The 19381-nt window shown below is 38.1% G+C and overlaps 1 protein-coding gene across 6 annotated transcripts in view; it reads right to left on the bottom strand.

The window, feature by feature from the left end:
• Positions 1-19381, bottom strand: part of NFATC3 (nuclear factor of activated T cells 3) — a 137443-nt gene that overhangs the window by 25894 nt on the left and 92168 nt on the right. For 3 of the 6 annotated variants that reach the window (XM_045047053.1, XM_011290092.4, XM_011290091.4), the window contains exons 7-9: positions 19194-19249; positions 18050-18176; positions 6402-7409 (exon numbers count right to left, since the gene is read on the bottom strand). In XM_045047053.1, coding sequence (XP_044902988.1) covers positions 6402-7409; positions 18050-18176; positions 19194-19249 — 1191 coding nt within the window. Of the gene's footprint in view, positions 1-6401; positions 7410-16318; positions 16653-18049; positions 18177-19193; positions 19250-19381 lie in introns of those variants that run through there. The other 3 variants (XM_045047054.1, XM_045047055.1, XM_045047056.1) reach the window with 2 other exon arrangements.

Raw genomic sequence — 19381 nt, 5'->3', positions numbered from 1 at the left:
TAGGATCAGCAAGTTATTGCACAGAGCCTGCAAGTGTCAGTGTCAGTTTTCACCACAGCAGTAGGTCAGGCTATATTTAACATGGAGCCTCTTCTCTGCTGAAAAGCTGCAGCTGCAGCTCTCTTAGTTTGTGAACAAAGGAGGATGAGTGGGAATTCAGGGACTCTAATGGAAAGCTATAACGGGATTCAGCTCAATCAGAAATTAAATGGGCCTGTATTTAAAGGTCAAAGACAGTCTAGTTTAACAATACTATAATCTTAATTAAAATGCTTAAAACACACCTGTGACAATTTCTATATTTCTGTACTGTTTTAATATGTATCATTTGGTCCAAAGACTGGGACATACACCCTATAATGCACAGGAATTTTTAGGAAAAATAACAACTCCAGACATACAAACTGTAATATGTGAGTAAAAACTCACTGATAATTTTATAGATGTAGAGAGCACACTTTTTTAAAAATAGGAAATGTATTTTTTTTTAATGTTTATTTTTGAGAGAGTGGGAGTGGGGGAAGGGTGGAGCGAGAACTCATGAACCATGAGAACATGACCTGAGCCAAAGTTGGATGCTCAACCGACTGAGCCACCCCGGCACACCAAGAGCAGAGTTTTCAAGCAGGGGCAATGGTACATTTAGGTAGCAAAGAAAAAAGAAGTAGCAAGAGTTTTGAACAATGTTCGAATTCATTGAGTAAGTACATGTTACAAACTTCCAAGAGGACTTCTTGAAAGAAAACATCACTTGGTAAAAATCAGTATTCTGTTGTTATTCCCCCGAAGATATGCTTTGAGGAGAGAGCCACTCTATGCTGAAATGGACTCTTCTAAGTATGGAATATGAGGGGCCAAAATCACTTCCACGAAACTGAAAAAGGATAATTGTAAAGTTTAGTCTTGGGTTCCAAAACCAACATATGCAAAAACCCACGGGGTAGGGAGTGGGGAGAGAAAGGATGTGATTTAGCATTACTTATGACTCACTAAATCAACAGTAAGATGGAGCTAAGAAAATCCCCGGACCTCAGGCCATATTGATACAATAAAGACTTCTGAACAAGGAAGGTGATAGTCCCAATACACTCTGAGCTGGCTATAGTATGCTCCCCTCTGGATACTTCATAACAAAAAGGAATTAAAACACCAGGGTTAAGCAGAGGGTGGTGATGGTGCGGGAAAGGTGAAGTTGCTGGAGTGTTTTTAAGATGGGGAAAGAGATCAGATTTCACAAATGTGAAGGGCTATTACAAGAAGGATTAGGTTTGTTTTGCATGATTCCAGAGGCATCAGAGCCCACATAAAATAAGGGTAGCCAGAACTCAAAAGGCCCAGAGATGTTCCAAGGAAGGTAAAAAGGAAGAGACGAACAGGAATACAGTATCACTAAAGATACCAGAGTATGAACCCTGGTGTCAAAGAGGAGGAGAGAGAACCGTAGTGTCAGAGAGTCTTTTAAAGTTCTTTTATAGTGAGAATTTAAAACTACCCTGGTCCCTCTCACAAACAGAAACTCTATGGAGAAAATGCTGTTTCTTTCACATATTTGGCTTGCTCTACAGCAGCAGTCTCAATTCACAGACGGATAACAAACATGAAAAACACCTAAAATACTGAAGCAGGAACCAGGAGACTTGGGTTTTAGTCATGTCTTTTTTTTTTTTTTTTTTTTTAAAGAGAGTGAGAGCATGAGAGTGGGGACAAGGGACAGAGGGGGAGAGAGAGAGTTGTAAGCAGGGTCCACATTCAGCACAAAGCCCAATGAGGCGCTCGAACCCACAACCCTGGGATCATGACCCGAGCTGAAATTGAGTCAGATGCTCAACCCAGAGTCACCCAGGTGCCCCGGGCTTTAGTCTTTATATGCTATTAACTGTGTGTTACCCTGAACGAAAACCTTAGGCTCTGTAAAACTCAGATTCTTCATCTATAAAATGAGAGAGCTGTATGAGAGGTATTTCTAGCTCCGTAAGTCTTCAATTTCTGAGCTTAGGGGCACTAATATCTTCTCTATTAAATGTCACTAAATTTATAATAAAAACTTACGGTGTGAATGTCCACATTTCTAAAAGTCACAAGTAATGACTGAATGATTCTTGACTCCATCTTATTAAAAACTACAAAATAGGGGTTCCTGGGTAGCTCACTCAGTTAAGCATCCAATTCTTGATTTCAGCTCAGGTCATGATCTCCCGGTTGGTGGGATCAAGCTCTGTGTCAGGCTCTGTACTGACAGCATGGAGCCTGCTTAGGATTCTCTCTCTCCCTCTTTCTCTCTCAAAATAAACATTAAAAAAATCATAAAATAAAAAGGATATTTTATCTTTAATCTTTTAAAATCTCTAATGGGATTTTTTTTTAATGAGGGTTAAATAAATATAAAACAGAAATATGCTTAACACAAGTTATTAGGATTAGGGGCACCTGGGTAGCTCAGTGGGTTAACTACCCAACTCTTGTTGATTTCGGCTCAGGTCATGATCTCACAGTTGCTGAGTTCGAGCCCCACATCAGGCTCTGTGCTGACAGTGCAGAACCTGTTTGAGATTCTCTTTCTCTCTCTCAAAAATAAGCAAACACTTTTTAAAAAGTTCTTAGGATTAGTATATTTAACTAGTATATTTAAGTATATTTAAACTAGTATATTTAAGTTTATTTAACTAGTATAATACTAGTTATTTAACTAGTATAATACAAATTAAGAAAAATTATTTGTGTCCTCTAGTTGTAGAGTAGAAATTAATATTTAACACAATATAGAAAAGTTAATATAAAATCTGAGCTTAGGCTAACTGCTAAATTCACTTTAAGTGCTTCTAATCCTATTTGGGATGTTTCATGGCTTCCTTTTAAAGGTAGCCAGAAAGGGGACATTAAAATGCTAGGAGTGCCAGGCCTATGAGGTATGTTGTTGTTTTTCAATGACTTTATACTAAAACTTTGCAGAACTGTAGGGTTTTTTTTTTAAACATTTAAAAAAATATTTTAATTTATTTTTGAGAGAGAGAGAGAGAGACAGACAGACAGAGTATGAGTGGGGGAGGAGCAGAGAGAGAGGGAGACACAGAATCCAAAGAAGGTTCCAGGCTCTGAGCTGTCAACACAGAGCCCGACCCGGGGCTTGAATTCATGAACCGTGAGATCATGACCTGAGCCAAAGTTGGACACTCGACTGGCTGAGCCACCCAGGTACCCTTGTAGGATTTTTTAAGTACCTAGAATTTTACCTTCAAAGGCAAATCAAAATAACATTATCAATGAGTTAGTTGGCAAATCTCTTACATCTAACAATTCAAGGTGCCCGGGACTGCATTTTCGTCCCTGCCCCCTTTAATTATTGCTAGCACCACTGAGGTTCTGTCAAGTCTCATGATAGGTGGCAAAGAATTCAATAACTAGTCTTCATCCTCTGTAGGGCTACAATTTGGGAACGTTACTTGATTGTGTGGCTTATACAATGAATGGAGCAAAAATGAAGGGTTTTTTTATACGTACCCTCATAGGCCTCATCGCAACACATTTTCACATATTCAAAAGGTGAAATAAAATTTTAACAAAACCTTTCTAGAAGGTTCCAATTTGTTGCCCCCAAAATATCACTCCATCTGTGATAGAGCAAGTTCCACCACCTTTGTCCTTTTTTGGTTCATTAGGAAAGAAAATGAGCTAGAATGCACTTTGAGATGTGTTCAATGAATCTCGTGTCTTCAGTTCCATCACAAATGGGTGGTAGGTTATCATTCAAGGTCTCAACCCTTGTTTTAGGGATTAAAATTCTAAACATACACCCTAAAAGCATGATGAATAGTCTAAAACTGCTGCAAGAATGAATAGGTAACATTTTTAAAAGCCTATGTTCAATTGAAAATCTTTTACTTATTTCAAATCTGTTTTGCATCAAAGTAGAAGCCTCCTCTCTACCTGGTGCTCTAAAGTATGACACTCATGCCAGCTGTGCAGAAAAAGCACAGCAAGACACTTACACAAGAGCCATCAAGTACTCCCAATACAAACGTGACAGATCAGGTACAGTTGTGAATATGTGTTCATGTAGTGAAGTTCTGCACACATGTTCCTCTAGGAATTAAAAAAAGCTTGAGGGACCTTCTTTAGTAGAGTTCTAACCACCATGGCCTGCTGTTGCTGGAAGGCAGCTATACTGCTGCAAGAAAAAGACCAGAATGAAAAGATCTGATTCCAGTCTTAGCTCCTACTTAACAGTCGTGTGACCTTTAGAAAGCTCAATTCTTTAAATCATCACTATCTAGGTCAGAGACAGGATTAATAAGGATCAAATGAAATAATGAATAGGAAAATACTATTCAAATTGTAGGTGATACTTGAGTTTACACATATACAGTTGACTCCTGAATAACATGGGTTTGAATCATAAGAGTCCACTTACATGTGGATTTTTCACAGCACAGAACTGTAAATGTATTTTCTCTTCCTTATGATTATTTTTTCTTTTTTAAATTTTTAAAATGTTTACTTATTTTTAAGAGAAAGACAGACAGAGTGTGAGCCATGGAGAGGCAGAGCGAGAGAGGGACACAGAATCCATAGCAGGGTCCAGGCTCTGAGCTGTCAGCACAGAGCCTGATATGGGGCTTGAACTCACGAACTGTGAGATCATGACCAGAGCCAAAGTCGGATGCCCAACGGACTGAGCCACCCAGATGCCCCTCCCTCTTCCTTATGATTTTCTTAGTAACACTTTCTTTTCTCTAGCTTACTTTACCATAAGAATATAATATAAAATATATATAACATACCAATATGTGTTAACTGTTTATGATATCAGTAAGGCCTTCAATCAACTTTCAATCAATAGCACACTATTACTAGTTAAGTTTTTGGGGAATTGACAGTTATATGTGGATATTTTGACTGAGTGAGGGTAGGTGCCCCTAACCCCCAAGTTGTTCAAGCGTCAACTGTATCTTATATTTACACACAAATTACCTGGCACATCCCCTTGTGGCTTTCAAAGCCATCTTTTACTATGCCATTTACCCACTGATAATCATGCTTTCCCAGACACAGCTGTTTCTGCTTATGTGGTCTGATTTGCCCTCTGAAATTTACTGAAAACATATACTCAATCCTCTAAGACTTGGCTCAAATATCATCTCCTCAGGGAACCTTTGCTGAATCCTTCTTCTTCCTTTTTTTTGAATAAGCTCTAGGCCTGATGTGGGGCTCAAACTCACAACCGCAAGATCAAGAGTCACATGCTCTACTGACTGAACCAGCCAATCGCCCCATTGCTGAATCTTTCTTAAGGAATCTGTCACATTTCTCAGATGATCTCCTAATATGCTTTTTTTAGATCTTGGTTATAAGTGTCCCAGACCCACTGTGCTATAAAGTCAGCTATGTACTGATCTGGTGGAAGCCCTGGGAGTGGGGATGCCACATTTTATTTACCTTCCTTTCCCCTTATGTTTGGAATCTGGGATGTGACACCAGCTTTGCAACTAAGCAGTAAACTCAGTTCCTCCACATGTGTAAAAGAGATGGCTAACAAAGAATTACTTTTCTATACAAAAAAGTACAGATTCAGAGAGAGAATTAAATTTCTATATCGATGTTTTTAGAATTGTTAGAATTTTCATGATGAACAACAGTTACAGGTAGCTTTCACTAAATTCCTATTTAGGCAAAACTTCACTACCACATAAATGATAGAGCCAAGAATAAACTCTAAGTCATTACCTGAAAATCCTATCTTGGGGAATTTTCAATTATTGAAATAATTAATATTCTAGAGTTTGTTCTCTAATTTAAAAAGAGGTCTATATACCAACTTGCTACATTTATATAAATAGCTTCTTTTTATCCTGGTGCCAACAGCTGTACCAGCTACAGCCAACCAATCTGGTCTTGCACCATCACCACTATCTGACTCAGCAAGCTGGCAGAGCCAGAGAGCAACAAGTTCTTTACTTGTGTGAGTCTCAAGGACAGGAACTCTATCTAAACATATTCCTAGTATTCCCAGCATCTAAATTGGTGCCTTCCAAATAGATGGCATGTAGCAATATTTACTGAATTCCATTTTCCAGACACTGTGACCAACTGTATGTTCTAAAAGAAGAGATGCCCAATAAATCTCGTGTCCTTAGTTCCATCACAAATGGGTAAGAGACTATGATTCAAAGTCTTACCTTTTGCAGTAGGTATTAGTGGTAAACTAGATTTCAAAGTATAAATTTTCATGTCTATTCTCAAAGTCTTTAATTAACATATTTCTAGTGACAACAACTATTAAAGAAAAAAAAAAAGCCCAACCATAGGCCATATGCCAATAAGCAATCCATGGTAACTTTTTTAAGACTATCAGAGAAGAAAGTTCCTGGATCTTCACTGCTTGAAGGAGAGAAAGATGAACTTACCATCATCTAAAGTGATGTCCTGTAGACCAATTGTTGAAAAGTTAGGTTCCTGCTCTTCAGGTTCAGGCTTAATGTTCACAGTTGCCTCATCAGGTGGAAATGAAGCTGGATCACACAAATTGCGACATATTAAGGATGAAGGTGCAGAAAGACCTCCCTGGCCTGTACTTTGTGCTTGAGTTGAGTGCTGTCCAGAATGCATTCTGGTGGCTAGAGATGGTGATGAGGCAGTTCCTGAGCTAGGAGATTGGTAAGGCATAGGCTGTAGCTGAGGAGATGGTGGCCCAGAAAGTGGTGAACTAGCCAGGGGATGAGAGGCTACTGGGGAAGCTGCTGTACCAGACCCTGAATGTGAAGGACCATATGTAATGGGTTGTAACTGAGGGGAAGGCTGGCCTGCGACCTGGTCAGCCCCTGGAGAAGAAAGAGATCTCTGTCCTGTGGTTGAACAGTGGTATCCCATTGACTGCAGATGAGGCAGGGTCTGTACCGAATGAGGTGTGTGGGCTAAGAGATGTCCTGTTGGGCCTGAATTTGAAGAATGAAAAGGTATGGATGACGATGGTTGACAGCCAAGATTTATTAAAGTAGGAAGAGCTGCATCCTGTGGAAACAAAACCGGATCAAATTCTTGACTAGAGGCAGCATTAACTGGAAGACAAGTTGGTCCGTTGTACACAACATTAGTTTGCATAGGTTGATAGGAAGACCCCACAGGAGGTGTTGGTGTGACTTGAAAAGGCTGGTGCATGACTGAAGAAGGTAACATATGCTGTTCTTTACCAGCGCTTTCATCCCTACACTGCAACTGTGGCAGATGAGATGAAGTTACCATGGATGCATATGTTTGCTGGATGGGACAAACCAAGCTTCTCTGTGTTGACAGTACACTGTTATGTGGGTGTCCTGTGTCTGAAGAAGGCCTCTGGGTCTGGGCAGGATGAGGCACAGACAATGACGGAACTGAAGACAAGTCAACCTCTTCTTTGTGTTCTTGCTTCATCAAAACTAAAAAGAAAATGATTAAAGCAAACGTTATTACATAATACATACAATGATAATCAAAGGACTTCATTCTAGGCTACATAACTATAGCATGTATCCAAGTCAGGGGTTAAAAATTCAAATGCCTTCAAAAATTCAAATGCCTTCAGAAAAGGCAAATAACATAAAATATGTGAAGTCAGCAAGCAAAAGACAACAGGGAGTGGTTCTTGTTCTAAAAGTACTCACATTAAAAAAAAACAGTACCACATAGAACTCTATGAAGAGATGTGGAAAGACCTCTAAATACGTTCCTAAGTAACAAAAAAAGTGAGGTGCAGAACAATGTGTACATATCACAATTCTTTTAAAATACAGTGTATGTGTGTGTGTGTGTATATATGTGTGTGTGTGTATATATATGTATATGTGTGTGTGTGTGTATATATATATATATATACGCATACATACACGTACACATGTTTTTGCTTATATAGGTATGGATACGCAAACCTGGTAACTGCTGTGTTTACTGCTGGGAACAAAACTAGGTGACTAGGGAATAAGAGCAAGAGGCAGATTTAGTTTTTACTATGTAAATTTTTGTGCTAGACTAGCAATACACAATCTCAATGTTTTTAACCAAGTATATACATTACCTATTTAAAAATAAATGATTTTTATGGGGGGCCTGGGTGACTCAATTGATTGAGTGACTGACTCTTGATTTTGGCTCAGGTCATCTCATGGTTTGTGAGATTGAGCCCTGCATTAGGCTCTGTGTTTGAGATTCTCTCTGCTCCTCCCATGCTCACCCTTCTCTCTCTCTCAAAATAAATAAATAGGGGCACCTGAGTGGTTTAGTCAGTTAAGCGTCTGACTTCAGCTCAGGTCATGATCTCCCAGTTCGTGGGTTTGAGCACCTTGTCGAGCTCTGTGCTGACAGCTCGGAGCCTAGAGCCTACTTCAGATTCTGTGACTCCTTCTCTCTCTGCCCTTCCCCCACTCACACTCTGTCTCCGTCTCTCTCAAAAATAAACATTAAAAAAATTTAAATATTTAAAAAAATAAATGAGTTTTTAAGATACCCCAAACTCTACAGCCTAATAAAAGAGCTTGAATTTGCAATCTCTGATCTGAAACCTACCAGTCCACTGTTTTTGCATAATGCATAATATACCAGAGATCATGAATCTAATATTCATAGAGCTTCTAGTTTACAACGGTTTTCACATGGACCTCATCTGAGGAACCTCATCTGAGGCACCTCATGTGTACCTCATTTTATCCTCAACCATCATCAGGCACATTTACAAGAGGAATAATGAGTGATCAAAAAAGTACTGGGATGCACAAAAAAACTGTCAGAGCTAGTAAACAAATTCAACAAAGTTGCAGGACACAAAATCAGCATGTAGAAATCGATTGTATTTTTATAGACTAGCAATACACAATCTGAAACGGAAATTAAGAAAACAACCTCATTTGCAATAGCATAAAAAAATAAAATACTAAAGAATAAATTTGACCAAGGTAGGCAAAACTTATACACTGATAACTACAAAACAGTGCTAAAGAAATGAATGAAGACCTAAATACATGGAAAGATACCCTGGGGTCATGGACTGAAAGACTTAATTAACCACGAAGAATGCAACACTCTCCAAAACAATTTTCAGATGCAATGAAATCCCAACTATGTTTTTTGCAGAAACAGACTTATCCAAAAATTCATACCAAATCCCAAGGGACTTCAAATAGTCAAAAGCAATCTTGAAAAAGAACAAAGACAGAGTGCTCACACTTCCTAATTTCAAAACTTACTACAAAGCTACAGTAATAAAAACCAAGTGGTACTGGCCTAAGGACAGATGTATAGACCAATGGAATAGAGAGCCCAAAAGGAAACCCTAACATAAACAGTTAATTGCTCTTCATACAAGGGTGCCAAAACTATTCATTGGGGGAAAGAACAGTCTCTTCAACAAATGGTACAGGAACAATGGGACATCACATTCAAAGTAATGAAGATGGAACCTTATCCGAAAATCATACACAAAAACACAAAAATTAACTCAAGTGGATCAAAGACCTAAACATAAGAGCAAAAACTAAATTCTAAGAAAAAAACAAAGGGCAAAAAAAGCTTCATGACATTGGATTTGGCAATGGTTTCTTAAGTATCACATACTCTGAACGTACACACAACAAAAACAGATAAATTGGACTTCATCAAAATTAAAAACTTCTGACCATGAAAAGACACTATCAAGACAGAAAAAAGATAGCCCACAGAATGGAAAATCTACTTGCAAATAATATTTCTGTAAAGGGTTTAATATCCAAAATTCATAAGAACCCCTACAAATGCCAACAACAGGACTGAACCAAAGACTTGAGTGTGACCCCAGGACTGATCTAGATGGAAGTGTGTGTGGGTGGGGGAAGGTACCAGCTCTCTTCTCTAGGATTGCTAATTATGAAGATGAAACAAACCTAGAGATGCCATGTAAGTAAAGCCTGCCCTAGAGCAAAGCCAACAGAAAGAAAAGCAATGTTAAGATGAAGAGAAAGCCTAAGCCCTGGGACCACATTGCTTGAGCTGAAGCATGCCTAAAGCCAGCATTCCAATGAACTGTCCAGTTACATGAGCCAATACAATTTTTTTTGTTAAGCTAGCTTGAATGGAGTTTTTGTCCTTTGTACCCAAAAGTCCTAATTCACTTCAAAACAACCTTTAAGAGGCAAGGATTATTATTACCCCTGAAGACACTAAATCTCAAAGTGGTGTCACAAGGACCTGAATCCAGGTTTTTCTGCCTTCAAAGTCCATGCTTTTAATCACTGCACTATACTATATTAACAAGAAAGATTATAGTTCATCATTCCATCATACAAGCAGAGGCTATGAATACCAACCACTATCCTTTATCACATCAAAAAATGTATTTAAGATGATTTAAGATCTACCTGGTGAAAGGACTGCTTAACATAGAAATCAATGTATTTTGCTTATTTTATTTAATATGTTTATCAAAACAGAAAAGAACCATCAGTTAATTTTTTGTATGTCAAAGCAATGGACTTTATTGTTTCTCTTGGGCAATACTTCTTCCAGTCCACTTTTCTAAAAGTTACTGACTTTATCCTCCTACTGAAGTACTATAATTCATTTAAAAATAATTTTCCTAGGGGCGCCTGGGTGGCTCAGTCGGCTAAGTGTCCAACTTCGGCTCAGGTCATGATATCACGATCCATGAGTTTGAGCCCTGCGTTGGGCTCTGTGCTGACAGCTCAGAGCCTGGACCCTGCTTCAGATTCTGTGTCTCCCTCTCTCTCTGACCCTCCCCTGTTCATGCTCTGTCTCTGTCTCAAAAATAAATAAACATTAAAAAATTTTTTTTAATAATTTTCCTAAATTGACATCTCATTGTTCCAAGTTTGTATGAGTTAAACTAACATAATTAAAATTTTCATGATCTTCACTAAAATGTAAGTACTTCATTTTATGTCAAAAGAAAGTAACAGTGAGAAGCCAAGCATGGTCAAACCTCATCTGGCCATTTAACAAACCCATCAAGTACAAGTCTCCTCACAAAAGCATGTTCTCAATCTGAGGAAATGAAAGTAAGTAAGATTTAAAATAGCCCTGAGGTGACTGGGTGGCTCACTCAATTAAGCGAACCAGGTCGCTCGGCTCAGGTCATGATCTCATGGTTTGTGGGATCGAGCACTGTGTTGTGCTCTGCGCTGATGGCATGGAGCCTGCTTGGGATTCTCTCCCTCCTTCCCTCCCTCCCTCCCTCCCTCTCTCCCCCTCTCTCTCTCTCACACAAAATAAACAATCTGCCAACTGGTGAGCCCACTCCTAACAATGAGACAACACTTAGAAAAAGTGTATCATGAGTCTTCTTATTGCTTCTGCACCAAAGTTAACATTCTAAACTAGGCTTCCATCCAGTTTCTGATTCTTGCTCAGGTATTTCAAGTGTGGTTCACCATATCTAACAACTCCAACCTCTCTAATGTTTTGGCGTACTCACTTTTTTTCTGACTTTAGCACAACTAGAACTTTTCCCCTGGACTATTGGATTCTTTTTTCCTCTTCTACTTCAGCTCCTACTCCGGTCCCAGGAAAGTCACAGTAAATTCCATATGCAGAGTTAAATTTCTATATAAAAGAGGGAGAATATGCAAAAAAGCCTATTCTCATCTTAATTAATCCTGAATGGAGCAGGTAAGGCCCTTGGTTACCTAAGTGGTTGGTTGTCATGCACTAAAAAGGAGACAGAGGGACTAAAAACTGTAACATAGTATCTTTTTTTTTGCATGACCCAATCTTTATTTTTATGTTCCTGACCCACATCTGTGTACTCAGATTGAGAGTTCTGCTTTCCTAAATTGAGTATACTTTCACTCTGCCAAATCAACTGTCACTTTTTGTCTATAAAGGATTAAGACTCCAACCAAATCTAAGAAGTCCTCATTGACAGTCTATAGTAATTTATTCTTATTTGGAGGGAAGTACAGTTAAAGAGACCGTACATAACTAGAATGAGTTGAATTTTAGAAACAGATTAACTCTACCTTTTGTGTTAAATATCCTCATTCTCGGGAAAAAAATCTCCTGGTCTAGTGCTTTTGAAACCATAAGAAGCCTCACTGTCTTCTTCAAGTACTGGATGTGGAAGAGTAGCATTCAAAGAGCTGGAGCTCTCTGGATTTCCCCCTTCTAGTACAACCAGAGTATCAAAGCTAGATTTTATCCTTTTTATATATTGCCTTTTTGCCTAAGATTTTGTTTGGGGAGTAAAACAATTTAAATTTGAAAAACCCTGCTTTAGACTTATGCCCTCATTGTATACAGATTAACCAAGAGGGTACAGTCTATGGCAGAGCTGAATGTGACCTAACTGTAAGGCAGGCGTTCTCTCCCAAATAAAGAATCACAATCCAAAAGTCTCTCCAATCAACTATTTAGAACATAGAATACACTTTCCAGGTAAAATATTACACATGAAAGTTTATCTCTAATGTTGTCCCCTAAAGCCCCACTAGTCTAAAACCAGAGATCACATGGTACGTCCAGTCACAAGTAACTACTGCTAGGCCTCAGAGGGAGGTATATTCCCTCAAGAACTTCAGGGATACTGGAGTGGAAAAGAGGGCTCCCACATCAGAAGATCTGAAGCTAGTGGCTGGGCAGAAATTCAGGTAACGCCACTAAGGAAGGGTTCTGTAATGAGGGTAATTTGTGAATCATACACATAATACTGGGAACAGTCTTCAAATTACTAAGTAAACTTGACTATTGGACAAATAGTGCTAAATGTAATTTCTTTTTTTTTTTTTAATGTTGTAATTTCTTTGTTTTTTATTTTTTTCTAAGAGAGAGAGAGAATCCCAAGTAGGCTCTGCACTACTCATCCTGCACTACTCTGCACTACTAATCCCAATGCAGGACTCGATCCCACAACCATGAGATCATGACCTGAGCCGAAATCAAGAGTTAGATGCTAACCAACTGAGCCACCCAGGTGCCCCACTAAATGTAATTTCTAATTAAAAAAAAGTTATAACAGGGGCACCTGGGTGGCTCAGTCAGTTAAGCATCCGACTTCAGCTCAGGCCATGATCTCATAGTTCATGACTTTGAGCCCCACATTAGGCTCTCTGCTGTCCATACAGAGCCCACGTTGGATCTTCTGTCCACCCTCCTCTTTCTGCCCCTCCCCCACTTGCCTCTGTGTGTGTGTGTGTGTGTGTGTGTGTGTGTGTGTGTACACGCATGCACTCTCTCTGAAAATAAACATTTTTTGAAAATTTTAATAAAAAATAAGTTATTACACCTGAAAGTGACAAAGTATTGTACATCAACTATACTTCAATGATAAACGTCAAAACAAAACAAAACAAAACAAAAAACTCAGAACAGTTAGCCATTTGCAACTGATTATTCTTTCATTGGATATTTCTAGTGGTCAGACTCCTACTGCTAGAGGGTTGTCAAAAAAGTAACAAATGGACAAATCCTTGAATAATAAAGAAGCAACTTCTGAATATCTAAAATTTTTGTAAGTAAAATTTAAAAGAATTGTCAGAAACAAAAAAGGTTAAAATCTTTAATATAAATAGTTCATACAAATTAATACAACAAACAACTCTAATATAAGTATCACAAACTAGAATATGAGAAGCTATTAAAATTCTATAAAACTCTATCTGTTCATGAAGCAAAATAAAAATGTTTAGGTTACAAAATTAGTATACTGTATACATTTTGGTCCCATTTTTATTTAAAAAACCTTTTTTTAATGTTTATTTTGAGAGAGAGACAGAGACAGAGCATGAGTGGGGGGGGGGGCAGAGAGAGAGAGGGAGACAGAGAATTCGAAGCAGGCTCCAGGCTCTGAGCTATCAGCACAAAGCCCAACATGGGGCTCGAACCCATGAACCATGAGACCATGACCTGAGCCAAAGTCAGACGCTTAACTGACTGAGCCACCCAGGCACCCCCAATTTTTATTTTAAATTGTGTCTATAAATGGATCAAAAGGATCTAGGACAGAATAACAATTTCAGAGTGGAAGACAATTTTGGGTGTTTGAAATTATATTTTCAACTTGTCTGTTTTAAAAAATAAATTCACAGGAATATATTTGCTTTTGTAAAGATTTTATTCCAAATTTCACTTTAGAAAAAAATGAAAAAAGCCAAATGCTACAGAGAAAAGATAGTAATTAACCAGAACAAGGGCTGTCCAAACAATTCTTGAATCTATTCTTCCTTCTGTTAGTGTGTGCCACCTGATTTGTATTTTGTCAATCATAAGCCCAGTGATGACAGTTGTAGTCCAATCCAAAATTCTTTCTGCACTCTGGGGCCCCAATGATTTCCATTCTCATATAGAATGCCCTCCAGGACTCTGCCTTTATGTTGTCCTCCCAACTCATGAGCTGATAATGTAAGAGCATTATATTCTCTTTGTTCAATTATTACCACTATGATGGTAGCAATCAAAACTTCTATTCACTTATCCTGAGCTTTTTTTTTTTTTTTTAACTTTTTTTTATTTTTGAGAGACAGAGCAGGAGGATGGCAGGGGCAGAGAGAGAGGGAGACACAGAATCCGAAGCAGGCTCCAGGCTCTGAGCTGTCAGCACAGAGCCCAACGCAGGGCTCAAACCCACGAACCGTGAGATTATGACCCAAGCCAAAGTCTGACACTTAACTGATTGAGCCACCCAGGCACACCTCTGCCTTTTTTGTTTCAACAGTCCCAGAAGCTCCTCTTCTTTCTTATTCAGGTTAGATTCTATAGTCTCTCATCTCCACAGCATTTGATAACATTCTTGGACTGTATGTCTTTAATAAATATCACCCTGGAGGAACCCTACTATTAATATTTTACCACCTGCCCTAAAGAATCTGAGTGCTGCTTAAGAAAGTTACACAGCCGGGCTAATTAATATTCATAAATTTATTAATATCAACATTAAAGGTACCCTGTGATCATGCCCAGAGTCCAATTATATTTCTGTGGTAACTTACTCCCCCCTTTCTTTACAACAACTATTTCAAACTTGTCCATATTCTTCAAACTGCCAAAACACCCACAGTTCCCTCTACTCACAAAAGACTGCATGTCATTCTTTAAAGAAAAAAAAGTCAATGCTATTATATGGAAACTCCCTAAACTCTCCACTATTAAATTTACAAACCTAATATATATCCATCTTTTTCATCTTTACCTTCCCTCCTTTCCTTCTCCCAACTAAGGCCCATTCCAACTTTTATATTTGAAATTATATTCCTTCCCACCTTTCTCAGAAACCTGATATGCTTTATTATCATTAATGTTGTCTCTTCTGTATATTCAAAACACTCTAATTATCTGAAGCATATTTTTAACCTTCTTGGGTCTCTGCCATACAAATCTCACTCTCCATAGTAATCTGAGGAAAGACTAAACTGGTCATTGACACCTTACAAGAAAACAGTAGAAATATGAGAGAAATGATTTTAATTTTTAATTTTTTAATGTTTCTTTATTTTTGAGAGAGAGAGAGAGAGAGAGAGAGAGAGAGAGAGAGAGAGACAGAGTGAGGAGAGGAGGGGCAGAGAGAGAGGGAGACACAGAATTTGAAGCAGGCTCCAGGCTCCATGCTGTCAGCAAAGAGCCCAAAACGGGGTTCAAACTCACAAACTGTGAGATCATGACCTGAGCCGAAGTCAGATACTCAACTGACTGAGCCACCCAGGCACCCCTATTTTATTTGTTTTTTGAAGTTTGTTTGTTTGTTTATTTATTTAAAGAGAGAGGCAGAGCAGGAAGGAGAGAAAATCCCAAGCAGACTCCTCACTGTCAGTACAGAGCCCGATATGGGGCTTGAACTCATAAACTATGAGATCGTGGCCTGAGCAAAGTCAAGCAGGCACTCAACTGAGCCACCCAGGTGCCCCTATTTTTAACTTTTTTTTAAATTGAAAATATTTGACATATAGCATTGTGTAAAATTTAAGGTGTACAAAATGTTAATTTGATACATTCATATATTGTAGAGAAAATGATTTTATTGTAAAGTAGGCTCCACACCCAATGTGGGGCTCAAACTCACGACCCTGAGATTAAGAATTGCATGCCCTACCAACTGAGCCAGCCAGGTGCCCCGAAAAAAAAATTTTAATACATATTTGATCATGTCACCTCTCCGTTAAAGCTCATTTCTTACAACTCTTTTATTTAAAAAATTTTTTTTTCTTAAACCTTTATTTATTTTTGAGAAAGAGACAGAGTGTGAGCAGGGGAGGAGCAGAGAGAGAGGAAGACACAGAATCCGAAGCAGGCTCCAGGCCCTGAACTGTCAGCACAGAGCCTGATGCGGGGCTCGAACCCACGAATCATGAGATTATGACCTGAGCTGAAGTCGGACGCTCAACAGACTGAGCCACCCAGGCGCCCCATTTTAGAACTCTTAATACTCCATTATCCAACCAACCACACGACCTTCGTTTATGTTGCTACCTTTAATTGGAATGTTTTCCCCCTACAGCCAGATTGCCTGGATTCAAATCTCACCTCTGCCACTTACTAGCTGAGTGACCTTGGTTCATGTATTTGCAAAATGGAGAGGGCAATATTACTTATCTGAGATGTACTCTAGCTTAACAGTTAGGAGCCCAGACTCTGGAACCAGATTGCCTGTGCTTGACATGTGGTTCTAAGACTGTGAGACTCTGGGCATATTAGCCACTCAGTTTCTTCTTCTGTAAAATAAGATAATAACCTACTATAAAGGTCTATTATGTGGATTAAAAGAATAAATACACAAAGGGCTTAGACAGTATTATTTTTACATACATTATATATACCATATATAGAGTATGTACACACACACACACACACACACACACACACACACACACACACACACATACATATATACACATATATCCTGGTTTTCTCAAGCAGTTAACCCAAGCAAGGGTCCCTCTGTTATTTTTACCTATAGTATTGTATCCCTTTTAATCAGAGTCCTTATTTCAGTTTCTAATTATACATTTGTTGGTAATTAATTTATTGATTCACTAGATTATAAGTTCCATGAAAGAAGGAACTGAGAGAGGTTTTGTCCGCTTAGGAGGCACCCTCAAATACTTACTGAATTAATATTGAAATGACTAACCAAAATCTTTCAAAAGGGTTGTATTCTATTTGAAAATGAATAGAAATATTTTATTACCAATAATGTATTAACATGATCAAGTAATATTAATTTTCAGATCTGGGAATATAAATGGCCTTTAGAGGCTTAAAGTGGAATACAGCCAGGCTTTAAAGAATAGGAATGACAAATAAGTGATCATTAACTAGTACCTTCTCAAATTTAAGTGTTTCTGTTTTTCATTTACTATAAACCATTTAAAAGTTTTTGCAACAGGGGTGTGTGGGTGGCCAGTCAGTTGAGCATGTGACTTCAACTCAGGTCATGATCTCATGTTTCATGAGTTCAAGCCCTGCATTGACACAGCACCTAGGACAGAGAAGGCCTCTAGAAATATCTGTTCTCTAACTATGTAAACATCAGCATGAATTACTGCATATAATATTTATGTGTTACCACCAAGAGCTGGAAAGTTACAGCATTTGAATTGCTGCAGAAAGAGGTATGGCAGCCTCCTTTGTTAGGGCACATCTATAAAACCAGAAACTCTGGAATCGACTTTATATAACCCACAGACCACAGTATACTACAGTTGCTACTTGCCAAATGAAAATCTAATGAGAGATTTTTCATCTGACTGGAAATGCTTGAGATGAACACACTGCCTTCTTGCAGTGTGCTAAGGGCACAAAGGAGTTTCACACATATTCACAAACACCTGCCCTTACTGTAGTGCTGGGGATTTCTGGTAGCTCCAGATAAACAGACTTAAAATCAAAATTCAACCTTCTAATCTCCTTATAATAAATAACTACAAAATAACAGCTAATATCACATCTGATATTTAAAGTCTACACAAACTTTACAGACGAGGCATATGTTAGGATTTTTATTGATTATAAGTACTCTATTGTAAACATTCTAATACAGGTTTCATTGAATAACTTTTTATTCACTATGAAAGCAAGCTCTGTGGTAAACCATCACAACTCCCCATACCTGGTGTATAAGTAAAACGTTGAGACTGGCTTTTTTTCCTCTTGCCATTGCAAAGATAAAAGTGCACCTGCACTGCAGCTGTAACTGCTGGGTTATGATATGGAGGAACTTCAAGGACAATGTGAGCCTAAGGAGCATGGAAAGTAGTAAGATTGTGTTACATTCAGAACTAAAAATGAAATGCACCTGCTAAACTCAGCACAACTCATGAGGCTTAACTACCCAGTGTCTCCCATCATAGATCATTATGCACATCAATTGGTCATGTAAGTCATCTGGAGATTTACTCTATGAAACTCTAGTCTCAACAGAGATAAACTCTTGAAAGTAAACCATTAAAGGAGAAATTGCCTTTTAGTCATCCAATTGGGTTTCTAGTTGGAGCAGAAATAAAAACAGTCTTATTATGTACCATGTAGTGAGATATTCTGCACTACTGAATATTACACGTTACTATGTATCTTAACTGGAAGTCTGTCCTGGTTTTCAATCAGGTTTAATATTTCCTCAGTTGTGTTATGATTTAGATTTCTTACCTTAAATTTGATATTCAGAATGCTCTAAACTAGCAATATAAAAAATTCATTTCCATATAAAAAATAATTTTACATAAGCAGAGTGAAACTGCAATCCTTAATCTAATTTCTCCAGGTCTCTGGAGAGCACTGTGGAAAGTGTTATTCTCTAACCCACAAAAAATTCTGTCTCCATTCCAATCAGGATGAAGGGACCACAGTGTTTAGTGTTGAATCCCGGAAGGCTTAATGCTGAAAAGTTGCAAAAATTGTGCTAAATACACAAACTCCTTAGGGCTTGTTCTCTCCCTATTTTTTCCCATTCTATGTGGGCTTTCCTGAATTTGATTTTTTCACTGAATTCAGAGAAATAAACTAATGATAACAGTAGTAAGAACCTTTTAATTTCTCCTTTCCTATACACAAAAAAGGCAAAGACACCAATTGTTTATCTTTCCTAAACTTTAATTTTAGAATAAGGAGAGTACCTATTTCATGTCCAAACTTCTAAAAATTCTAATTTACTTTTCTATTACTCATTAGATAAAAGACTCCTCATCTATAATATAAAGTAGCACTATCCAATGTTCTAAGCTTCTTAAATGTTTCTGAAGAAATAAATTTCTTACCCCTTGACATTTTTCCCGGATTATTTTCCCTTCTACCTCCCACTGAGGTCGTCCATCTATTAAAAGAAACAATTTACAGTTAAAAGTAATTCAAGTCACAAAGTATATAAACAAAATCTAATGTATTTAGTATCAGAAGCTTATTGGCAAAGGGAATCTTTTCCTCAATGACTTCTATTATGAAAATA

The sequence above is a fragment of the Felis catus genome, chromosome E2 (assembly GCF_018350175.1).
Source record: "Felis catus isolate Fca126 chromosome E2, F.catus_Fca126_mat1.0, whole genome shotgun sequence".
Lineage (NCBI taxonomy): Eukaryota > Metazoa > Chordata > Mammalia > Carnivora > Felidae > Felis > Felis catus.
This window is presented reverse-complemented; position numbering and strand designations above follow the sequence as displayed.